At 52.3% G+C, this 22,629-nt stretch overlaps 9 protein-coding genes across 9 annotated transcripts; 3 read left to right on the forward strand and 6 right to left on the reverse strand.

The window, feature by feature from the left end:
- Nucleotides 1-81: 81 nt before the first annotated feature.
- On the reverse strand, nt 82-582 carry T069G_04321 (uncharacterized protein; the record flags this gene model as incomplete). Its single annotated transcript, XM_056171531.1, has 1 exon — nt 82-582. The coding sequence occupies one exon, from the start codon at nt 580-582 to the stop codon at nt 82-84; it is 501 nt and encodes a 166-aa protein (XP_056032423.1).
- Nucleotides 583-5,510: 4,928 nt separating this feature from the next.
- T069G_04322 (lysine methyltransferase domain-containing protein) lies at nt 5,511-6,581 on the reverse strand (the record flags this gene model as incomplete). The annotated part of the gene is made up of 2 exons (XM_056171532.1): nt 5,511-6,278; nt 6,333-6,581. 2 exons carry the CDS (start codon nt 6,579-6,581, stop codon nt 5,511-5,513), a joined length of 1,017 nt encoding a protein of 338 aa, XP_056032424.1.
- Nucleotides 6,582-7,138: 557 nt separating this feature from the next.
- On the forward strand, nt 7,139-8,012 carry T069G_04323 (ribosomal protein s24e domain-containing protein; the record flags this gene model as incomplete). The annotated part of the gene is made up of 3 exons (XM_056171533.1): nt 7,139-7,221; nt 7,587-7,834; nt 7,933-8,012. 3 exons carry the CDS (start codon nt 7,139-7,141, stop codon nt 8,010-8,012), a joined length of 411 nt encoding a protein of 136 aa, XP_056032425.1.
- Nucleotides 8,013-8,710: 698 nt separating this feature from the next.
- Nucleotides 8,711-10,349, reverse strand: T069G_04324 (sugar transporter domain-containing protein; the record flags this gene model as incomplete). The annotated part of the gene is made up of 2 exons (XM_056171534.1): nt 8,711-10,105; nt 10,266-10,349. The coding sequence occupies 2 exons, from the start codon at nt 10,347-10,349 to the stop codon at nt 8,711-8,713; spliced, it is 1,479 nt and encodes a 492-aa protein (XP_056032426.1).
- An 885-nt stretch (nt 10,350-11,234) lies between these two features.
- T069G_04325 (uncharacterized protein) lies at nt 11,235-11,957 on the reverse strand (the record flags this gene model as incomplete). Its single annotated transcript, XM_056171535.1, has 1 exon — nt 11,235-11,957. The coding sequence occupies one exon, from the start codon at nt 11,955-11,957 to the stop codon at nt 11,235-11,237; it is 723 nt and encodes a 240-aa protein (XP_056032427.1).
- Nucleotides 11,958-13,790: 1,833 nt separating this feature from the next.
- On the forward strand, nt 13,791-15,249 carry T069G_04326 (major facilitator superfamily domain-containing protein; the record flags this gene model as incomplete). The annotated part of the gene is made up of 3 exons (XM_056171536.1): nt 13,791-14,231; nt 14,292-14,660; nt 14,719-15,249. The coding sequence occupies 3 exons, from the start codon at nt 13,791-13,793 to the stop codon at nt 15,247-15,249; spliced, it is 1,341 nt and encodes a 446-aa protein (XP_056032428.1).
- A 448-nt stretch (nt 15,250-15,697) lies between these two features.
- On the forward strand, nt 15,698-17,038 carry T069G_04327 (PCRF domain-containing protein; the record flags this gene model as incomplete). The annotated part of the gene is made up of 2 exons (XM_056171537.1): nt 15,698-15,785; nt 15,852-17,038. 2 exons carry the CDS (start codon nt 15,698-15,700, stop codon nt 17,036-17,038), a joined length of 1,275 nt encoding a protein of 424 aa, XP_056032429.1.
- A 456-nt stretch (nt 17,039-17,494) lies between these two features.
- Nucleotides 17,495-18,970, reverse strand: T069G_04328 (uncharacterized protein; the record flags this gene model as incomplete). Its single annotated transcript, XM_056171538.1, has 2 exons — nt 17,495-18,224; nt 18,300-18,970. The coding sequence occupies 2 exons, from the start codon at nt 18,968-18,970 to the stop codon at nt 17,495-17,497; spliced, it is 1,401 nt and encodes a 466-aa protein (XP_056032430.1).
- A 964-nt stretch (nt 18,971-19,934) lies between these two features.
- Nucleotides 19,935-21,746, reverse strand: T069G_04329 (sugar transporter domain-containing protein; the record flags this gene model as incomplete). The annotated part of the gene is made up of 3 exons (XM_056171539.1): nt 19,935-20,267; nt 20,350-21,488; nt 21,677-21,746. 3 exons carry the CDS (start codon nt 21,744-21,746, stop codon nt 19,935-19,937), a joined length of 1,542 nt encoding a protein of 513 aa, XP_056032431.1.
- Nucleotides 21,747-22,629: the final 883 nt, after the last annotated feature.

Consider the following 22,629-nt stretch of genomic DNA (forward strand, 5'->3'; position numbering starts at 1 on the left):
GCGTGATCAGCCTCTCCACAAATGGCTGCGTAATGATATTCGCCTTGCCATGTTATCGACGATTTCAATTCTGTGACTCTTTCAGTCCCGGCTTGGGGAGCTTCTCCTCCGCCGCCCCGACCGAAGTTCCTTCTCCGTCTCCATCAGCCGGGCCTGAGCCCACATGCGCGTCGTCATGTCGTTGCGGACGGCATCGCAGTTGAGCAGCTCCGTCAAGGCCCGCTTGATGCTCTCGTTGACGTCAAACAGCCGCTGCTCCTCGGCGGAAATCTGGTAGATGGTCTCTTCGTCGAGGATGGTGTCGAGCTGGTCCTCCCAGCCGTTGTTGCTCTGGCGCGGCTGTCTGGAACCGCGGCGTGAGGGGCCTCCGGATCGCGAGTGGCGCCGTGATGAGGTGAGGATGGAGGAGCGGACGGGCGACGTGCTGGGCGACGAGATGGTGGACAGGGTGCCGGTCGAGGCGGTTCGCGGGCGGATCTGCTCGAGGTTGTTGCAGAGCTGCTCGTGCTGCTGCTGCAGACGCAGATACTTTTGCAAAGTAAATGCGTAGTTGTGGTGATAGCTCTCAAAGTCCATATCCATTGTGAACATTGATTGTGTTGTGAATGTACTTGTTGTACTTAAAAGGGTATTGTTGTAGGTGGTCGGTTTGGGCGGGTTTGTTGCTTCGCTTTCAACGTGGTTCTCTCTTCAGCGGCTGCAGCGATATGATCGAGGTATTGCTCTTGTTCCCAGCTGTGACGAAACCATCGGACACACGAATGAATAAAAATAAATCGGTTTCCACTCCGCGCAGCAGGTGATGAAGAAAGGAACAATGGGCGAAAGTAAGAGATGGTATCGAGATCACAAGGGTTCGGCCGTTGGCGATGATAGGAATAGAAACTCGATGGAGTTCTCGCTTCGTAATAATAGAAGTGATGGGAAAGTGGTTGATGTGCAGAACGTTGGAACCTTGCCTTCCGGGTCTGGCCAGGGGGGTCGAGGACGGATATTAAAGGTGCAACGAAGCAGACCTTCTGTTGATTCTAGGGCAAGGGAAATAGATTGCCTCTTTTGCGCAAGCGTAAAGTTCCGCCGCCGGTAGATGATGTGTGTGTGTGTAGTTTCTTTTTGTGGAATATATCAAGCCCGGACCAACAGGAACCACAAAATGTCGATGGCAAGGGGGGTTTTGCTTTATACAAATAGGACGAGGGTGATGGAAGACTGACGTCGAGAAGGTAAGGTCAGGTCAAAAAGCACCGGGGTTGGCGTGATGATTGTAGTGTTGCAGCATCCGATGCAAGAGGCGGCGGCTCCCAGGAGAAGGTGGACCGACGGTAGTGGGAATTATGGGCAATCCAAGTGGGAACAGGCCGTTTACTTTTGTCGCAGCACTAACAAAGGCCACTCGCACGATGCCCCGGCTAATGAGGGTGTGGAGAAAGAAATAAGGCACGGAGTATCGATAAAATGAAGCGGGAATAGTGTAGCATGGGATGGATGGGAGGGCTGATGAGCTAGTAATATACTCACCTCGTACTTGGGGACTTGAAGAGAGGGGAGGCAACAAACGGTCAATGGCAATACGTCTGTCTACGTGTACAGGACTCCGTATGTTTTTCTTTTTTCTGATAAGTTACCGCAGGCTTGCATACATCGAATCAATAATCCGGTCCAGCTGGCGGTCCCACGACGCAGAGCAAAAGCTTACTTTGCCTGGTTCCAAGACGACGTCGCAATCGCTCGGCAGCATGAGCATGGGTACGACTTACAAGGGCAAGCAACCGCCAGCCAATGGCATCACTGGCCAGAGCTTCGTGAAGGCGAAGCTGAGGAAGGGGGTTGCTTCGGATGCTTTCTGGTCTAGATCCTTCCTGGGCTGGTCCGGCCTCTAGCTTGCTGCGCCGGGGCCTGAACAATCTACTCTGCCGTAGCATTTGGGCGCCAAAGGGGGCGAAGGGAGGGGAAACATGATATGCAATATGCAAGGCCTGGTTCCTCTTCAGACGGTGTAGTAGCTTGGCTTTTCGCTATTCTGTTCCGGTACTGTACAGAGTTGCTAGACCAGCTTTAAGGTTCATGGGAGGCAAACCACAGCCTACACGTACACGGCGCCGTTCCCATCCAATGGCAGCCCGGCGGGTGGCGAAGAGCGGCTGCTCCAGTTCTTTGCTGGCAAAACCTGGATACGAAGAGGGGGGCCCTACGCCTTACCTTGCCTTGGCTGCGGGCGAGTTGGACGATGGCGCTGCTGCACGTTGCTATGCTTGCTCCAGTATGCTTGTTCTTTTGCTCTTCGGGGCTGGTGGGCCTGGCAAGCCTGGCACTGGGAGCCGTTTTCGAACGAACAGGGGTCTCCGTTTTTTTGATTAATTCTGGGTATCTTGCTATCACGCTTGCTTTTGTTGCGTGCTTTTCACTGCTGCTTCTGCGGTTGAGTAACCAAAGGGGGGAGGGCAGTTAATATCAAACCCGTGCAGCTGTCACCGCATCAATCCAAGGCGGCTCGGGGGTCTCGTCTTTTGAATCAAGCTCGACTCGCCTGTGGTCACGAGGCCGCGTCCTTTTTGAATCCCAATACTTAGTGGTATACATACACATATGCATATGCCATGCAACAATGCAATGGCCGCTGGAGACGGCGCGTGGAGTGGCTGTTTTGGCGGTACTCGGCCGCGCCCTTTAACTGGCACAGTCGGCGTTGCTTGAGCGACACGGAGTTGCGCCATAGGACTAGACCTTGACCTGCGTGTGTGAGTGTGAGCAAAAAGCAACAGCTGAATCAATTGGGCTCGACTGAATGCTGTAATTTGCGCCAGAGATAACGAAGCGCCCTGAGCCGCTTTCCTCTACCACTTTGACCACCCCCCTTGTGAGCTTGAGAGAAGCACGCCAATGAAGCCCAAGATAACGGCAGCCGGTGGCAGTAGAATTGACTGGCTGTCAATGGCCCGCGGTTATCTGGCGCATCATACCCGTATCTTTTGATCTGTACCTACGATACAGTACAGGTACAGCTTCGGAGTAATACAGCTCATGGCGGGAAAAGATAAGCCTCAGCTACTGCTCCGTGTTATTGGGCATCTCCGGATGTACTCGCAGCTCCTAGACATTGATCGGCCATTCAGTGATACAGAGACCTTCTATTTTTGCCTCGTGATCCGCATTGATCGACGGTACTCGTACATGTCACTCGGGAGAGAAGAAAAAAAAATTGCAGCCATCAAAAGCCACCCCTGACCATCATTTCCACTTGCCAGAGCCGATCACTGGGTAACAGCCCAAACAGTGGCAAGATTTGCAAAGAGAAATAGAACGAAAAAAGCTTGAAAGCCCAATGTACGGAGTACGCGGAAGGAGGTTGCAGTTAATTTATTTACAACGCCTAGAACACGAATCCAGGTGTAAAAGCATTAGGCAGCGAGCAGAGTAGCATCCAATGTGCATGTAATCCAGCAACTCCGGTGATGGCTCTGGCTTTCCAAGTTCACAGTGTCGCATGCAGACATGCTGTAGCGACAGAATCCTACCTTGGCCTCAGCCCACCTCGAGCTCAAAAGAATGCCCAAGGCTGTGTCTGTGCCGTCTTTGTACGTAAACTTGGGATATTGTATGTACGAATAACAACTACATACCTACGCGAGGTGCATTTACCTCACGGGACCATCGGCTAGTGATCCGCACAAGAATGAGAAAACCGCTCTTTTTCTCACGACTTCCGGTGTTGCAATGCATCGTCCCCGATCAATTGGCCACACCGGCGAACAAGGGGGCGGTTCAAAGATCCCGAGAACAACAAAAGCCCTGTCGTCAAAGGCTCACCATCTCGTTACTCGTGCATGTAACGAGTAAGAATACTCCGTGCATACATCGTTCAAAAGTGCGGTGTCCAGCCCCCAAGCTTTGCTAGTGGTCACGTTCATCAGAGACTCTGTGACGCCTCTGCCGATCAGCGATCATCTCTTGCCAACGTGGGCTCGCTAAAGCCTCAGATTGTTCACCAACAAAAAGCAAAACGCAACGTCGACCGCCTCTTTTTTTCTAGCCTTTTTTTCTCTCTCATCCCTGCGTTGCGGAGACTCGGTCACATTTCACAGCAACCGAAAGACAGACAGACAGGAATAGAGAAAAAACGATCAAATTGCTCATGAGGTGGAGCTTGGAAACCTGCAGGATGCTGCAACTTTACGGAGCACCTTTGCATGTACTCCGTGCCAACTCTGTGCTCCGTCCGGTGAACTAGCTTTTTGTCTTATTTTTCCCTTGACCAGCCCTTCTACCAAACATCGTCGACTTCCGAACCGGGGTATCATGGAGGCTGCAACTTCTGCACGGTGACCAATCTTTTCTTCTCCAGTCAGCCGGCCGGCGTGTTACTTCCTCCCCCCGCTCATGCAAACTACAAAGTTCTACTACTACCGGCTGAAGTGTTGCAACCTGCAAAGAGACCCAAGCCAAAGGATGACAAAGAGTATAGCTTCATAGGCCGCCCGGCGTGCGGCAGCCGGCCCAGAGGTTCGGTTTGATCCCATTTGCCCGTCATCCTCGGTGGCTTTTTCTCTCCCCCGCAGCTGCAACCTCCTCTCACCCGCTTCAAAGCCGTGTAAATGTACACTACTCGTACATGCAGGCATGTAGGTTTCAATGCTCTCCGAGTCTCGAGTGATAAACCATGCCACAGTCGTAAGACTGCGTTGCCGCTTACATTACTTTGTGTCTCCGGCTCTTACCGTATACCGTACAGACACTGTAGCCGGGATGAATCAATAGCCCTCCCCGGCTGTTGTCTGACTTCCCCAGACTTTGGTGTCTTGTCCATGACTTCATCCTGCGGGAGAGAAGCTGCATGTTGGAGGGAGGAAAACTCCGGCCGGGCCAGGGTCTGTCCAGAGTCCAGACCAAAGCATGGGGAGATGGTCACGCTGTTTTAAGTGACGTCAACAATCGGGGAGCATCGTATCCAGCATCCGTGCTGTAGTTGATGTGTGTACGTGTATGCACGAAGGGTAAAACACAGGCAATGCAGGCATCCGGACGGCTATCGCTGGAGCATATTGAAATGCCTCAATTTGTCGTCAGAAGTGCCTGGCGAGAAATCATATTGGCAAAGCCACAAAACGTCTAAAACAAAACAAGCCATTGACCTTTGTGGCTTGACCCCCAATGCGCCATCAAGGTGATCCTGTCCCTGGTGCCATACTGTATGTGTAGCCTGGCGCCATCGCCATGCAGCTCGCTTGGGCTTACCCTAAAGCTTAACACTCGTGGACGCCGCATTATTTCACCCTGTCATCAGCGGGTAAGCTAGAGTTCTCAGAAGCTTTCCGTGAATGAATATCATTATCAGCCTCTTTGTAATGGATTGAGTTGTGAGGTGATACAGTTTGAAGCGTATCCCGTATGCACCGCATACTCACAAACGTTCCACCTGTGTCTTACAAGGACATCTTCTGTATATTGAAAGAGACACCAAGTAATCCCAAGGTGAAACATGTTGGAATTGACATGATTGAATTGAGACTTTGTCATAATTTAGATACTCTACAGATTCTAATAGCGACCTGATCGTTATAAAATGGCCCTTCTTGTTGGTCACGCGACGGAATCTCAAATAAGACATCTTCTACCTTCAACCCCTCGTCGCGGCACTTTACCAAAAACACTTGAAACGTTTCCAGATTACGCTGAGTCGCTGCAATGATGACCTCAACATGAGGATACAGGCCAAAGAGTTCCAAAAGTGTGCTGACAAGGGCTGGGATTATGCTTGGGTCGTATGTGATGTCCGCCCCGAGCACAACATCCAACGGACGGCCGCCGTTCCACCGCTCTTCTTCGGTTCCTACAAGTGCATACCCCCACTTGAGATCCATGGGACGTATTGTATCTGAACCCTCGAGCTGATTCAGAAAGAGGTTTTCAGGGAGGTTGTTGATGACGTCGTCTGATCCATCTGATGCTATGACATGAGTTGACCCCAAGTACTTGATGCACAGAATGGCGAGATAGCCGGTCCCGGTTCCAAGCTCCAGCACTCGCTTTCCCGAGACAATGCTGGGGTCCTGACAGAGAAGCTGTCCCAGGTGAAGCGCTGCCTCCCATGTCCTCAACCCCGTAGTGCCGCCGGCGGCAACGAGAGAACGGTTCTCAAACAGGTTGATGCTAGCCTCGTGATCTGGCAACGATGCGAGATGATAGACAACGCGGCACTTTTGCTGCACGGCATCATCCTCGTTGGGGGCCGGTGTGGAGAATAAGACAGAGAGGGAGGACATGAGGCCATCGGATACTCCCTGCTCTCAGTCAGAAAAAGCTGTCTTGACAGCTGCAAGGGTCACACAACTTACATGTTCATCCCAGTCGTCTATGCTGGCCTCAATGCGGGAGACTAGCTCCTTGAGCACTCTCACCTGGTACCTCAACGGAGGAGGGCCTCCGGGAAGAGAATCGTCTGCAAAGAGTCTCTGATATATGACATCTTGGACCTCGGGGAGCCTGATGTTTTGAGGCTCGGGATAGTCCAAGCTCTGCTCCAATTGGAGATACTGGTGGCAGAAGCGGTCGACTTGCTTCTGCACCGAGGCTTCCATGACCATGGCTATATGAAGATGTACATGTAGATATACGCATATATGGATATAGCATGTGACTAATTTGATAAGAAGATGTATTTCTCAATGCTCTGCTTGTTCATCACATTTTTGCTGGATTTTGCTGCTCTGCAGTTGCTCCATGACGATCTGCCCGCAGCCAGCGCTACAGCATGTAAAAATGGTGGAGAGAGCAAATCCCAAGCAATTCATTGGATGGGATGGGCGGGGACCATCCGTCGACAAAAATAGCTGTTTTCAAGCATACTAAACAACCGAACATTACCCTTCACGTGATTACGCACATGCACATGCACTCCCACTTTGCTGTTGAAAATTGTGGTTTGTGCTTGCTGACATAACACACGCCCGCGCACAAACCCCTGCATTTCTCTTAGGGTTTGGGACCCAGGCTAAGCGACACGACTTGCTGCTTCGGAATTTTCGCTGCCCCGGTTTTACTTTTGCGGCGAGCCCTTTCTCCCACGACCGAACCACGACGCCAAACCGCCGAGTCTCTCCTTCGTTACTCTCTCAGAGACAAGCAGCACAACACCGCAACCATGGCGGATAACGACGCTCCCGTTACCCTGCGAACTCGCAAGTTCATCCGCAACCCCCTGCTTGGCCGCAAGCAGATGGTGGTGTGAGTTGGAATCCCTCCTTCCCGTGTCCGTGTCGCCAGATTCGATATTCGCCCTCGTCAGATCTCAGATCCCTATCCATGAACAAACGTCCATCGAAACATCGGCCTTTTCTTTCAGTGCAGAGGGAGAGAAGGGAAGAAATTTGTCTTCCTCTCCTGCTGTCTGCGGATTTTTCTCATCATTGCTACGCGCACACAAAACACTCGCCTGCAGAATTGGCATGACGCTTTCGATTGGATTTGGATAGTGGATTCACGACAAAGCGATGGGAAGAATCAAAGACCGACCGACACCACGAAACCCAATCACATGGGTTGAAAAAACAAGATTCATGAGCTGACCTCCTTCTCTTCAATGCATATAGTGACATCCTCCACCCCGGCCGTGCCAACATCTCCAAGACTGAGCTCAGCGAGAAGCTTGCCAGCCTGTACAAGGCCCAGAAGGAGCAGGTCCAGGTCTTTGGCCTGCGCACCCAGTTCGGTGGCGGCAAGACCACCGGCTTCGCCCTCATCTACGACTCCCCCGAGGCTCTGAAGAAGTTCGAGCCCAAGTACCGCCTGATCCGGGTCGGACTCGCTACCAAGCCCGAGCGTGCCAGCAGACAGCAGCGTACGTTGAAACCATATCATTGGCGGCGAATCATCCTATTCGCCGTATGTGTGTACGTGTGTGATCTTTTTTGACTGACTTGACATGTGGAAATACAGGCAAGCAGCGCAAGAACCGACAGAAGACCCTGCGCGGAACCGCAAAGGTCAAGGGTGCCAAGGCGAAGAAGGAGAAATAAACGCAACGCTCTCGATATTGTTGCTTGCTGGTGCTGGTGGGAGGTGCGGCGTGGCGCTGTGGTACTGGTACTGGGTTGGGCATTTTATTTGCGCACCTGCGATGTGCTGCGGACTTTTTTCTCTCGGCATGTAAAAAAAGACAAAAATTTTGTCGTTGTCGATGAACCTCTAGAAACGGCTGGGAAGGGGAGTGATGGCTCGGCCCCTCCCCAGGGTTGTGTGCCTTCGATACACTAGCATGAAATCAACGGTGTTTTCGGGTTTCGGTCCAAATATGCGTCTCTTTGTTTTGGTGGTTTCGGAACACATGGTTCACGCATTCCCACGTGTTTTTTATGTCATGATGGTCCGACTCCCAAGAAAATTCGGTGATGATCAGTGGGCAATTCAATGAAGAAAAGAAAAAATCCCTGTTATTGAATAATGTTCTGGACTGTGGTTGTAGAACTTGTCTTTCCCATCATGCCATGCTTCCCTGCTCCTTGATGCTACACCTTTTGTCTACTACTGCTATTCATCCTTCGTATTGCGACAAATGACAACTTCACGGAATATAACATCTATACAGGCTAACCACAGATATGAATCAATCCTATTCCAAGTCACAAAACGCTACAAACTAACAATCAATCTTAAACCCAAATTACAAGACGCCAGAGAATTCAACCAAGATCTACGAATATGCCAATTGTCACTTTCAGTTACCAGTGGCCCCGTGGAAGCGCAGAGACCTAAATGACCAAGTCACAAACACAAACGAAACGGCAGCCAGGCCAGCAAAGATGAAGTAGACCCAGCCAGCGCCACCAAGCCATGTGTTGAGAGCCTTGTTGATGATGGGAAAGAATTGGGCCACCAGGAACGTCGCCACATAGTTGGCTCCCAAACACCAACTCTGCGTTGCGCCAACAGCTTCCTGGCCCACGAGCTCCGAGGCCAGGATAAAGGGCACAGGTCCCAAGCCCACGGCGAAGAAGCCGACAAAGAAGAGCACGGCAAAGGCAGACACAATCTTGAAGCCAAAGACGATGGACAGGGCTAAAACAAGAGCGCTGCTGCCCTGGCCTACGACGGACATGATCAGACAGGTCTTGCGTCCCAATCGGTCTGGCAAGGGCGAACATGCGACAGTCGTGACCAGGTTGACCAATGAGACCAAGATACTGAGGAGAGCAGAGGAGATGGGCAGAAGATCGGCGAGAAGCGAGACAGAGTACATTATGACAGAGTTGATACCGCAAAACTGCTGCACAAACATGATGCCGACTAGGGCAACGATGACGGGCCGAGTGCTGGGATCTTTGGCGACTTGCAGGAAGCCAAGGTGAACAGGCTCATTCTTGGCTGATGTGGCATTGGGAGGAGGAATCTCGTCGGCGTTTTGAGCGAGAAGGCCTTCTTCCTCTCCTGCACCTGATCCATCCCGGCCCCAGTCCTCGCTCTCCTCTCTAATGTCAACCGCCTGGCCGCGAATCCTCTGCAGCGTCTTCTTTGCACCGGCCACGTCGTCGTGCGCGGCGAGCCAGGCTGGGCTTTCGGGGACGATGAGCAGCCCAATGCCCTGTGCGGCGGCAATTAAGGCTCCAATGCCCAGGTTCCACCTCCAGGCGCTTCCGTAGCTCAGGAAGAAGCCCAGCGTCTGCGTAATGAGGATACCGATGTTGATAGAGATCTGTGTCATGAAACCGAAGAAGCCTCTTCGATCAGGCGGGCAGACCTCGCTAATGTACAGAGGAACAATGACGGTTGAGGCTCCAGCCCCGATGCCGGACAGGAAGCGGCCAGTCGCCATGACGAAGACGCTGCTGGCAGTGGTCTCGACGACGGAGCCGACGATGAAGAGAAGAGCCGTCACGCGCATGGCGAGGAGGCGGCCGCGGCGGGAGGAGAACGGCCCAGCGGCGAGAGCGCCGATGAGGCCTCCGACAGTGAAGATGGAGGAGACGGTGGCAAAGGCCGCCTCGTCCATGGGGATGCAGTCGTTGGCGGCATCAGCATCGTGGACGGAGGTGACGAAGCGGGTGAGACGAGTGAGGGCTGAGACGGACTTTCGGTGGCAGGTTATGACATCTTGGGGGGCGTTGAGCTCGGCCTATTGGGAGGGATGTGTTAGAAATTGCATTTTGAACGTTTATAAACGGGTAGATTTGCTGAGGAACAAATCTGTAGCTTGAAATGAAGCTTGGATTGAAGCTCGAGGGAGTGACAAGCAAAGCGGTGAATGGAGAGGGTATAGTTGCGAAACAACGCACCAAGTGGAAGCCAAACTGGAGCGACCCGAGAGTCGAGATTGCAATGAGGATGATGAGATACGCGGTGACTCCTTGGCCCGCCATCGTCGCGGATGGTTTGGAGCTGGAACTGGTTGATGATGGAAAGTTGAAGCTGTAGCGACTCGAGTCCGACGATCAGCTGCCCTAATGCTGCTAGGCGCTGTTGTTTAGTGGTGGGGTGGAAGAAGCCCCGGGAGGTGCCGCTGTTGGCTGCAAAGTTCCAGGGGTTGGGCCACGTTTTTTTGCCCCAGGTTAGGGGACTTCTTGGTATAAGTACAGCTCAGTGATATTGATGCTTGACAACTTCAACTTTTTGACGAGATTGGGTAATTCATTGTCTAATTTATATAGATAGTTGTTATCTGATAGCCAAGATTAATATCAATTTGTTCCATCTCTCTGTCATAGTTGACTGCACAATGTTGATATCTTGTACGACCATCGTGACCATGATGACATCTATACGACACCTACCCTATATGAAACTGACCGATGTCGAGGAGCTCCCATCATGTGATGCTTTACCGTTCCATTGCAGCTAAATGCAGGTACACAGCTTAGAATTACTGACGTGTTATCAACAGGGGACTTTGAAAAGGCTATTGGCTCGAAATGATGGTTGTGTGTGTGTAAGTTGAAGTCTGCTTCAAAGCCCAACATCATAAACACTTTCGTCTGATAAGGGGATAACAAGAAAGTTCAATGTAAAATGCTCAGTGGGCTCATCTTATATCAATTAATTTGTATTTTGCTAACGCATCACAGCACGGCAAGGTATCTCAAGTACTAAAATCTATGTTCATCATCATGTACTTTTCTCAATGCCCAGCATTGAAGCCTTGAAATCCTCCACTACGGTACCAATATAATCCAGGTACACTTCTTCTCACAAGGCCATTTAAGCAGCTACTTCCAATAAAAAAGAGACAAAATAGTTAATCATCATCGTTACAATCCTAAAAAGTCAAGAATCTGTTGCTCACCCAAATTCTTCAGCACCTTGCGTCCCTGAATGCAGTCCGCCTCGCAACGGGCCAGGATGCCCGCCTCCACGATGCCCTCCTCGACCCACGCCTGGACGGCAGGGTGCTCATACAGCCGGTCAATGTACTCTCCCGCAGGCCCAGCCAGCTGGATGCCAAACGTCTTGCACCGCGACGCAATCGGCGCGTAAAAGGCGTCCGCGGCGGAGAATTCCTTGCCGGCGATCCAGGGGCCTCCAAACTTACTGATGCCCTCGTTGAAGAGCTCCGTGAGCCGGTTGATGTCCCGCTGAAGGGCCTCGCTCGGGGTGCCCAGCTCAATCCGCAGGGCCACGTTCATGGAGCACTCGTTGCGGATGGCGGGGAAGCCAGAGTGCATCTCGGCTGCGGCACAGCGGGCAAAGGCTCGGGCGAGCTTGTCGCTGGGCCAGACGGCCGGGAAGTCCTCGGCGAGGTACTCTGCAATGGCGAGCGAGTCGTGGACGAGGGTCGTGTTGCTGTTGTCGACGAGGGTGGGCACCTTTGCCGAGGGTGAAAAGGTGAGATAGTCGCGGCGTTGTTCGGATAGGTCCTCCCGGAGGAAGTGAAGCTTCTCTTCAAAGGGGATGTCGAGGGCCTTGAACAGGACCCAAGGCCGCATCGACCATGACGAGTAGCGCTTGTTGGCGATGTGGAGCGTGTAAGTCATCTTGAATGCTGGATGCTGGCGGTTTGGCTGTTGGTCGTTGGTAGTCCGTGGTCGATGGTCCGTTGGTCCTCTGTTGTCGATTGCGCCCTTTCTATGACTTGTGGCTTTCCCTCTGGCTTTTCGATATTGAAATCAAGACAGCGTTATATAGCTGAATCTCGGAGGATAGTGACAAGCTGAATGCTTTGTTGAATCACAAGCAATTGGACTCTCAGTCTCCGACTCAAGCTCCGAGTTTGATCAGAAAAACGCCTTAGATTTGACCTTTGACACTACTCCAATTTTCAAGCCACCAATACTTTTATCACTTGGCGCCCTGTGGCTTCCTTTCCAGCGACAAGCCCTGAGTCAACTTGTCTATATTAAATGGACAAGATTCTTCCCCACGGTCCGATCCGAGACCGATAGAAAGCGGTTCACTGAGTCGCATTTCATTTCCTATTTGTGTTGCGAGAGCTTAACACATATTGGGACTGGGCTGAGATCAACTGTCGAGGGACGCATTTGTAAGCAGTTCTTAGCCGAGGCGAGACGGCTTCATCTTTTCACAAGCCTTGTCGTAGAGTCCATCTCCATGGTATTAGTGCCTTTCAGCATTGAAGCGTAAATGGAGCTGCCAATCAAGCAAACGGGATCTCCAGAAGCTTATGTGGCTAGATCTCGCCGGCTTCTTTTCATCTTTCTTTATACTCGTACACATTTTGCATAGGCGCTTGATTGATCACCCGATCAACCTCGGACTTGAGCCGCCAGTTCTCAAAGCGGCGGGCAATGCCCGATTGGTGGCGGCGAGATGCGGCGAGATGCGGCCTAGCAGCAACACGAACCCACCGGCTTTCTTGTTAGACACGAGATCAGGCTGGGTCGAATTACCTAACTGGATAATGACAATGGCATCCCAGAGGGCGCCCTGCTCGAGTTCTGTGACTGACGGACTTGTTCCTCCGCCGATCCTCGGGCTGGTATTATACCCTGCTTATACCCATTGCAATCGTTCTCTCTTCGTAGCAGGATAGGAAAAGTTTTCCACAATTCTAAGAGCAAGCACTGAGTAACAATAGACGGCAAATGACTGTAGCTGATCCACACCACGATTTAGCCGCGCCTTACCATCGACAACCTTACCTTAGTAGGCATGTAGGTGATGCCTCTTGTGGATGACCTTTTATGTAGTCGATCGTTGGAATTCAGATTCTCCTTGTAGATAGCCAGTCGCTTTTCCAGCAGTCAAGTTGCCATAAGCACTCTGTCTGGAGTCGACAACTTTGACCTGTAACATTTCAGTATCACCACCGGCGATTTCCATCACGCAAGTATCCAACTTTTCCGGTTTAAAAATTGGACCAGCGGACGTGGAAGGCCGAACAACGGGGCCCACAGACTCTGAGCCGTCTAGGTCCAACGCAATCGGAATCGGATGTCGGCCGAATGACCGCAACTGTTTCCATCTGGATATATATGACTGACGCTGCTCCGTACCCCGGACGCCCTCTCTGCCTACCACACTGCATTGCATTGAGCGCGCGTCTGGCTGTAATTTGAACTCGGCCTTCGTATCATGACCATAGTTGATTCATGAAAGAACTTCACCTACCATTCACCTATTCTGTGCCGCGGAGATTCATTATTCTTTGCTAGGATCCAAACAGCGACATCGGCATCATTCTAACAACACCCAACGACTGTAAAGTCTCAAGCATCGACTGTGTACGAGTTACGCCCGTGGAATAGTAATTCGTTTTGCTCAACCAAAGGGAGAATATTCGACTCGACTCCCGGTTCCAATCTAGTGAACACCAACAAAAGCCGAAGAACCGAGGCATCTGTGCCATCATGGCACTTACACAACCAACGACAGGCCTAGGGTCTGCTGAAGCGTCTTCCACGGAGGGAGACGTTACCGAGGGAGACTTTACCTTAGAACCAAAAATCGAATCAAAAATCGAAACGCCTGGCCACAATGCTCAAGAAATGCCCGCTATTGAAGCACAGGCTACAGCTGATGCCACCTCAGAACCTCCGCCGGACGGGGGTCTCAGGGCGTGGCTTCAGATTGTTGCCGGGCATCTCGTCGTCTTCAACACATGGGGTTACATCATCAGCTTCGGCATCTTCCAACCATACTACATGGATATGCTCAACCTCCCGGCCTCAGCCGTGTCTTGGATCGGGAGCATCCAGACCTGCCTACTATTTCTCATTGGCACCTTCTCTGGACGTGCCTTTGATGCTGGATACACCAGGACATTCCTGATAATAGGATTCATCATGCAGGTGGTGGGCATTTTCACGACGAGCGTCTCGACCACATACTGGCAGCTGTTCCTTGCGCAGGGAATTTGCCAGGGCTTGGGCTGTGGGCTTGTCTTTGCACCGACGATTGCCAACATGTCGACATACTTCTCTAAGAAGAAGATCCTGGCCTTGTCGGCGGCTGCTTGCGGCGGTGGAACTGGAGGCGTTGTCTTCCCCTTGATTGCGCAGCAGCTGATTCCCAAGGTCGGATTCCGCTGGACGGTCCGAGTCATGGGATTTGTGGTTTTGGCCAGCAGCGTCATCATCATTTCGCTCATGAGGACGAGGCTGCCGCCGCGAAAGGCTGGGCCTCTGGTTGACTGGTCTGCTTTCAAAGAGTTGACCTATGTCTTGTTTGCTATTAGCATGTTCATCACGCTCTGGGCAACGTATTTTGCATACTACTACGTAAGTCTTGTTCTGCCCTTTGGATCTCATATAAAACGTTTCTAACAGCAGTCATTAGGCACGCCCGTACTCAATAGATCGACTCGACGGATCTCAATCGACATCTTTTAATATGCTCATGATCATCAATGCCATTGGCATTCCAGGACGACTTGTACCGGCTTTCCTGGCTGACCGATACTTTGGAGCTGTCAATATGTTCATCCCCACGATCTTGGCCGCGGCCATTTGCATATTTGCTTGGGCGGGTGTCAATTCCATCACTGGAGATTACATCTGGGTCGTCTTCTTTGGCTTCTTCGGCGCCGGCATCCAGGGCATGTTCCCCGCGACAACAGCCGGGCTGACCAAGGACCTGAGCAAGGCTGGTGTGCGAATCGGCATGATCTTCACCATCATCAGCGTTGCAGCGCTTACTGGGCCGCCGCTGGCTGGAAAGCTGGTTGCGGTGGCTAATGGAAGCTATATCGGAGCTCAGATATGGGGAGGAGTTTGTCTCGTTGTTGGGGCGCTGTTTCTAATAGGCGCCAGTTGGGCGAGCCAGCGGGAGCTTAAAAAGAGCAAGGAGCAATCGATCTCTCAGGAGTAAAATTAGCATGAAGGATTGAAAAAGAAAAAGAAAAAGAGAAGCGTCAAGAGAAATAAAAGGAGGAAAGCATATATAGAAGACGGTTGTTTGTTTATGACTGCATGGCTGCGATAACGTTATCATATCCTAGATTCCCGCTATCGATACCGAAAGGGTCGAACTTAATCACTAATAGAGATTCAATACTGCGAATGACATCCTTCTGAAAACAACAAATACTCGCCGTAGAGAGCTGTTGCGTGATATTAAAACAAGAAAGCTTTTTTAGAAAGACGAACGAGCTTGTTTGACGGATTTATGACCAACCTGTAGCGTGTCAATTGATGTGCCGAATCTCTTGCAGTAAAATCACCTGCTAAACTGCCCCGCCACATCTTCAACCCGAGAAAGAAAAATCTCAAGCTCACATCAAACAAAACTTCTCTCGCCATAACTGACAACTGCGGTCATGTCAGCAGCGCCATGGATCTGTCGCAGCTGCGCCAGAGCTCTGCGACGATCCCACCAGCTGCAGATTGTCCGATTCTCCTCCAATGGTGCGCCATAGCCTTCCTTCTCTCTACCTCGAGCGAATCCCTCAGCTGACAGTTTATGCGCCCAAGATGCTTCCAGTTCTCTGGCCCCGAGCCTCCTCCGCCGCGCTCAATCGCTATCCCAAGAGCATGACGATCTTCAAAAGAGCCTCAACAGCTCCTTTGATGCTACCAAGGCCAAGCGCGCGGGCGAATTGGGCCGTGTAGCCTCCGCCCTACGAGCATGGGAGACGGCCCAGTCGTCCATTACAGAACTTGTCTCGATGACAGAGGACCCAGACCAGGATCCAGATCTTGCTTCTATCGCCCGAGACGAGCTGGAAGGGGAACGCGCGAAGCTGGACCTGCTGGAGAAGAGACTCAAGGAAAGTCTTACGCCGAGACACGCCTTTGCCGATTTACCATGCATGGTTGAGTTTCGACCCGGGCCGGGAGGTCTTGAGGGCAGATACTTCACCGACACGCTGTTCAAGATGTACAAGGCACTGTGTGCGCGGCGAGGCTACAGGGCCAACGTGCTCAAGTACGAAATGGCCGAGGCCGCAGGCGATCAGTCTTCCTCATCGGGAGAACAGCCCGTCCAGGAAGCCGTCCTCGAAATCCAAGACCAGGGCGCCTACGACATCTTCCGGGGAGAGGCGGGCATGCACCGCGTGCAGCGTATCCCTAGCACTGAGAGTAAAGGTCGAGTGCACACGAGTGCTGTGGCCGTCTGGGTTCTGCCGTCGTTTCCAGAGGGCGGCAGCGGCGCAGACAATGTCGATGTCGACGATCCGGAGAGCGACTTTTACGTCAATCCTCAGGACGTCAAGATTGAGACGATGAGAGCCAGGGGAGCTGGTGGTCAGCACGTCAACAAGACTGAGTCTGCTATTCGTATGACGCACATCCCTACTGGTACTGTAGTCTCCATGCAGGATCACCGTTCGCAGCAGCGCAACCGCGAGGATGCGTGGAAGGTGCTTCGTTCCCGCATTGCTAGTCAGCGTGCCGAGCAGCGGGAAGAGGAGGCATCCAAACTCCGCAGCAGCGTCTTGTCACAGGCGCAGATCACGCGGGGCGACAAGATCCGCACGTATAATTACAATCAGGACAGATGTACGGACCATAGAGCTGGGATGGACGTGCACAATTTGCCGGATGTGCTTGAGGGAGGAGAGACGCTGGATAAAGTGATGGAGGCGGCGAGAGAGTGGTTGGTGGGCAAGGAGGTTGAAATGCTGGTCCTGGAGGAAGAGGCCAAAGCAAAGAAGTGAAGGGGCACTTTTGTATGAATACATGTGTACGATGAGAAGAAGATTGGGCAAGTCTCCCGTTTTAAGATATAGATCATGGTATGGTGTACGATATATGTGTATATACCTATGTGTATGAGTGTGAACTTGGATATGCATCACGAGAGAGAAATGATGAAGAATACACTCTTTGTGGAAATGAGTGAATCCATCACACATTGATGTATAACAGGTTCCTTTCTGGCCTCTTTTCGGCCGTGTTAATTGCATCAACTATTCCGCATAGCTGTCTATCCGCCGTAACTCCAAGTAAATCACATCTCAGCCGCTTCCAAATCCAATATAACCAATTATGACCCCCATTCGGGCCTGGTATAGCCGCCGTGATTCCAGCACCGCATAATTCCATGGGGAAACAAAAATAAAAAAAGAAAAAGGAAAAGAAAAAAAAAAGTAGCCTGCACTCGTATGTATGCTTCACATTAAACCTCCCAAAACGACTTTGCCCAAGCCCGCCACTTCAGACCTTGCGTGCGATCTGCTGTGGTCTTCAAAATCCTTAACCACGCCCTGTACGATGATTTTACGGATTTTCGAGTCCGCCTTGGTGAAGAGCTCGGCAATAGGAGCTGAGCACTCTCTGGGCGACGGCACCAGCGCTAGGAAGCGCGTGTAGCAGTCAATGAGCACATCGCACAGCGTCGCAAACGTCTCGAAGAAGTCGGGATCGAACGGCAATGACGGCGTCAGGAGATATGTGTATTCCTCGCCGGGAAGTAGGTCGGACTCGGAGGCCGCAAAGTTCATAACAGCGGGCGCCGGACCGGCGTTGTTGGAGCCGCCGGCGGGTGAGTGATGGCCAGAGGCCGACGAATCGTCAATGGTGACGTCTGCGGATGTAGAGCGGCGGGTTTTCGTGCCGGGACGGCGGAACATGTTGGGGATGCGGGCGCGGGTGAGGGCGGCGGTGGAGGAGTCGCCGTGGAGCTGCTGGAAGGAGTCGAACTCGGCGAGGAGGGCGTTGAGGCAGCGGAGGAACTCGAGGGGCGTGGAGGAGTAGAGGTCGTGGATGGTGGGGATGGAGAGGCCGAGGAGCAGGTAGTTGGTGGCCTTGCGGGAGAGCTTGCGAGGGTCGAAGCTGGGCATGCGGGAGAGGTCGGGCTTATCGAAGAGGTATGTGTTGAACCAGTAGACGCGGCCTTCGTGGCTGTTTGATGGTGACGACGATGGTCAGTTCATGTGTGTTATGTGTCTCATTGTAGCTAGATGAAGAACAACTTACGCCTTTCGCAGGTAGTCCAGCGTCGACACCCGCTTCTGGGCCGTCTCCGTGATCTGCTGGTGAAGCACATGCGCCTCGCCCTGCGCCAGCGCCCACATGGTGCTGCTCATGCCTGGACGCGCCTCGACCGGCGTTGCTGGAGGAGGAACCATGGCAGCGACTGTGGCGGCTCGCGAGATCATGGATGGTTCGGGGGGGCTAAACGGCACTCGAGGCCCTTCGATAGCGTCCCTCCGGCTGTCCTTTTCCTGGTCCCTCTCCTTTTCCCTCTCCTTTTCCTTTTCTTTTTCCTTATCCTTTATGACACCGTCCTTGCTCACAATCTTGGCCGCGGCGGCGAGTGCCTGAGCGAGGTCGGGAACAGCAGGTGTATCGGTGTTCGCGTTGGCTGTGTTGGCGTTGTTGGCAGCGTTGCGACGTCGAGAGCCGGGCAGTGATGCCTTGAGCGAGGAGAAGGACGCCTTGCGCTCCTTGGAGCTGCTGCGGACGGCGGACAGCGACGAGGAGGAGTTGTCGGGAGGGCCACGATCACGGTGATCACGGTCACGATCACGGCCACGATCCTTGTCTCGGTCTCGATCTCGGTGATCTCGGTCGCGGGTGGATGGTCGCGGCAGGTTGAGCGACGCTGGACTGAAGAGGGCGCCCGAGGTGGCGCTTGAAGGCGCCATGGCTGTTGCTCTGCTTTTATTGGATTGGCACTATTGGGGTCTTGGGTCGTGGGGGCTTTTCGCCTTGCAACGTTTTTGCGCTCGGGATCGAGGCGATAAGCGGCGCTTAATTTTGTCTTGCGTTAGCGAGTTGTGCTACTCCGTTTCTCGTGGCAAGTAATAATAAGGAAATTCATGCAAAGTGTCGTAAAAGGCAGGGCAGATGGGAGATGACAGATGACAGATGATACGACACGACACGAGGCCGTATTGAATCATGGCATGGGATGGTATTGAAGTAGGGAGGCGGGATGCAGAAGAACAAAATAAACAAACAAACAGTGAAAAGGAAAACACAGGGCAACCTACGAGAGTCGCTCCCTTTTTCTCCCTTGTCGTTTTCTCTTCAAGATTCTTTTTCGTATCCGGCGTCAGCTCATGGCGGTGGATTTTGCTTCGACTGGATATGCGATGTATGGATGAGATGGGATACACGAGTGATTATTCCAATTTGGCGGTAAAAGGAGAGAGACGTCGGTGCTTGCGACTTTAACTGCATGCATGCAGCTTTTTCAGACCCAGAGTCGTATTGCCTGTTGCTTTTGGGTATTTGGCCAGGCTGTGATGCAACGCGATGCAGTCACGGCGCATTCAGGGAAAAGCGTTATTCCGAACTTTGATCCCGAGACCCTTATTTTCTCTTTCTGTCCTCGAAATTCTTACAATTGAAAGCTCAATTGATGCTGTAGAATTACTAGCAATAATGGCGTGACGCTGAATGGAGAAAGGGGACGGGGTTAAAATCACATGGGTTTCACGTTGGCGGAGACTGGACAGAACTTGTAAGTGCAGTAAAGAATCTCAACCTCAATGGTATCAACAACATCACCAGTCCATCACATTAATAGATGCATGTACAGCTAGGTACAGGTATATATAAAAAACATTTCAACAAGGTACTCATTCATTTCATTCATATCATCAGTTACACGGCCTTGTCGGGGGTAACTTCCTCACGCTCAACATGCTCTAGCTCAACGCCCTTGTTAAGCACATGCTCCACGTCCGCCTGTCGCTGGTCCTCGCTGATGAGGCCAAACAAAATGTCCATGTCCTCGAGAGTGCGGCCCTTGGTCTCCTTGATAAAGAGGACGACAAACGCCAACATGCCGCAGCAGAAGCAGCCAAACATGATAAAAGTGCGCCAGCCGATGTGGTTGACGGCAGCGGGCGTGATTTCTGTAATGACAAAGTTGAACAGCCACTGCGTGGAGGCGGCGAGACCGACACCGTACTCACGGAGACGTGTAGGGAAGATCTGTAAGTTGAGTGTTGGTTAGCATACGAGGACATATTTATGTGGTGTTGATGATGATGGATATATGGATTTCATCTCTTACCTCAGAGACATAGACCCAGGGGGTTGGGCCCCAGGAAAAGGAGTATCCGATCACGTAGAGATAGATCATGACAACCATGGCAATGGACGCCGACGAAACCGTGCTGCTCTTGGGGTCGGGCGGGTGCGTCGCGAGAACGGCTCCAATGATGAACATCATGGTGGCCATCCAGATGGCACCGCCAATCAGACTCCTCTTGCGGCCCCATCGATCGATGCCGATGAACAGGAAGATGGCCGTGGCAACAACCTTGACGGTGCCGTAGACACCAGTTGCAAACAGCGACGAGTTTGTGCTGCTGACGCCGACCGTCTCGAAGATCTCGGGGGCATAGTATCCAATGCTGTTGGTTCCGGAGAACTGCTGCCAGAACATGATGCCAAAGGCCAGTGCAAAACGGTTCCAGTTACCCTTCTTCAGTGTCTCCTTCCAGGTGACGCCCTCGGTAAGGGCCATCTCTTCCTCGATGGAGGCTCGGATCTCAGCCATTTCCTTCTGTACTTCAATATTGTCCGGAGACTCGTTGCGAATGTAGGACAGAGACCGCAGGGCTTCTTCGTGGCGTTGCTTCTTCATCAGCCATCGTGGCGACTCCTTGAGGAAGAAGAGGCCGCACAGCATGAGGCCGCCCGGCACAAGCTGGATGCCGACGGGGACGCGCCACTGCTTGGTGCTCTGCTTGATGTGCAGAGACACGCCGTAGTCGAGCCAATAGGCAAAGGTGCTTCCGATGACGAGAAACTCCTGGAAAAGACCGGCGACACGGCCACGGATGGCCGGCGGGCAGTTCTCGCTGACGAAGACGGGTGTGATGGCGGACATGCCACCGATGCCGAAGCCGGCAATGACACGGCCGCCGTAGATCTGACCAATGGTGTGCTGGGCGCTCGTCTGGATGGCGGCGCCGACGAGGAAGATGACGGTGAAGAGCATGAGGGAGTAGCGTCGGCCGAAGCGTTCGTTGAGGAAAGCCGCGGTGATGGCGCCGAAGAAGCAGCCGGCCGTGAGCAGGGAGACGACGTTGGAGGCTACATGGGCGTTTTCAGTGGACGCGAAGCCGCTTGAGTCTGTGGGGAGGCCAAAGTCTGATTTGAAGCTCTTGAGCGCGAGCACGCTGCCCATGACACCCGTATCATAACCTTGAAGAGAGAGAGAGAGGAGATGTTAGCGTATGCACATTATATGGATCTCGGGTTCGTCAACCGTGAATGACTGGAACATGGTGATGAAGGCCAGAAACAAAAGAGCAGTAAATAGCTCTTGTACATGTAGTTTATTCCCAAACGTTGTGAAGAGACAGAGAAAAGAAAGAAAGAGGGATACACACCAAAGAGCAGTGAGCCCAGGTAGGCCACCGACGTGAGGATATACACGCGATAATTCTTAAAGAACTTCATATTGGCGACTTCTACTTCCAGTCCCAACCACAGAAGATGCCAACTACTGTATAACAAACATCAACTGGATGGGGGGTCTCATGCCCTTGATATATGAACGAGAGCTCTCTCCCGTCTTTTACCCAATTCATCCTTTCGTCCCATCCACAAGTGAGCAACAACGTTAAACAAGCCGATCATCCATATTGCGGTGCGCTAACGCCCGTTTCTGTGCATCGGTTGGCGGGATAAAGGTGGATAGACCTCGAGCAGGGCCGTTATCCCTTGTTTGTTTTTTTCGCCTTCTCTTGCTTAGTAGTAGTAGTAGACTTTTTTTCTCTCTCACTTTCCCCAACCCCAGACCCCATTCCCCATCCCCGTGTGCCCATGGGGGGCAGAAAATCGTGGAGGATGGATTAGGCACGGCGCCTGTGGTTCCGCATTTCAAGGGCAAGGGACAAATCGCGCGAAGCTGATTCCCTGATTTCCCCAGCTAGACTCCCCGCATAGAGGCTGATATCCCCGCACCTACACACGGCTCAAGACGGCTAAGGAGGACTTTTTGGGCCAAGGCTGGGGAATGGCCTCGCTTTAAAACAGCCCGAAGGGTGTGGGGGATGGAGTCATGCCTTCGCTGGGAGGTTGCCGAGATGCCGGTGGCTTTACTGTATGCTTGGATTTACCCGCCAATGAGGAGGGAGGATAGAAAGGACACTTTGTTGACGAGGATGGAGCACTATTGGATTTTTTACTCGTCATGAGGTTTTGATTGTATTTCTTCAGGTCTGGGTAGTGGGTGAAAGAGGTGATTTATAAGGAGGAGAAAACACCATGAAGGTTGGCTACATACACGTATTCAGCACCGAGATAGCTCGGTCATATGGCTGCCGATCCTTCCACCCTC

Source organism: Trichoderma breve, chromosome 2 (assembly GCF_028502605.1).
Source record: "Trichoderma breve strain T069 chromosome 2, whole genome shotgun sequence".
In the NCBI taxonomy this organism is placed as follows: Eukaryota; Fungi; Ascomycota; class Sordariomycetes; order Hypocreales; family Hypocreaceae; genus Trichoderma; species Trichoderma breve.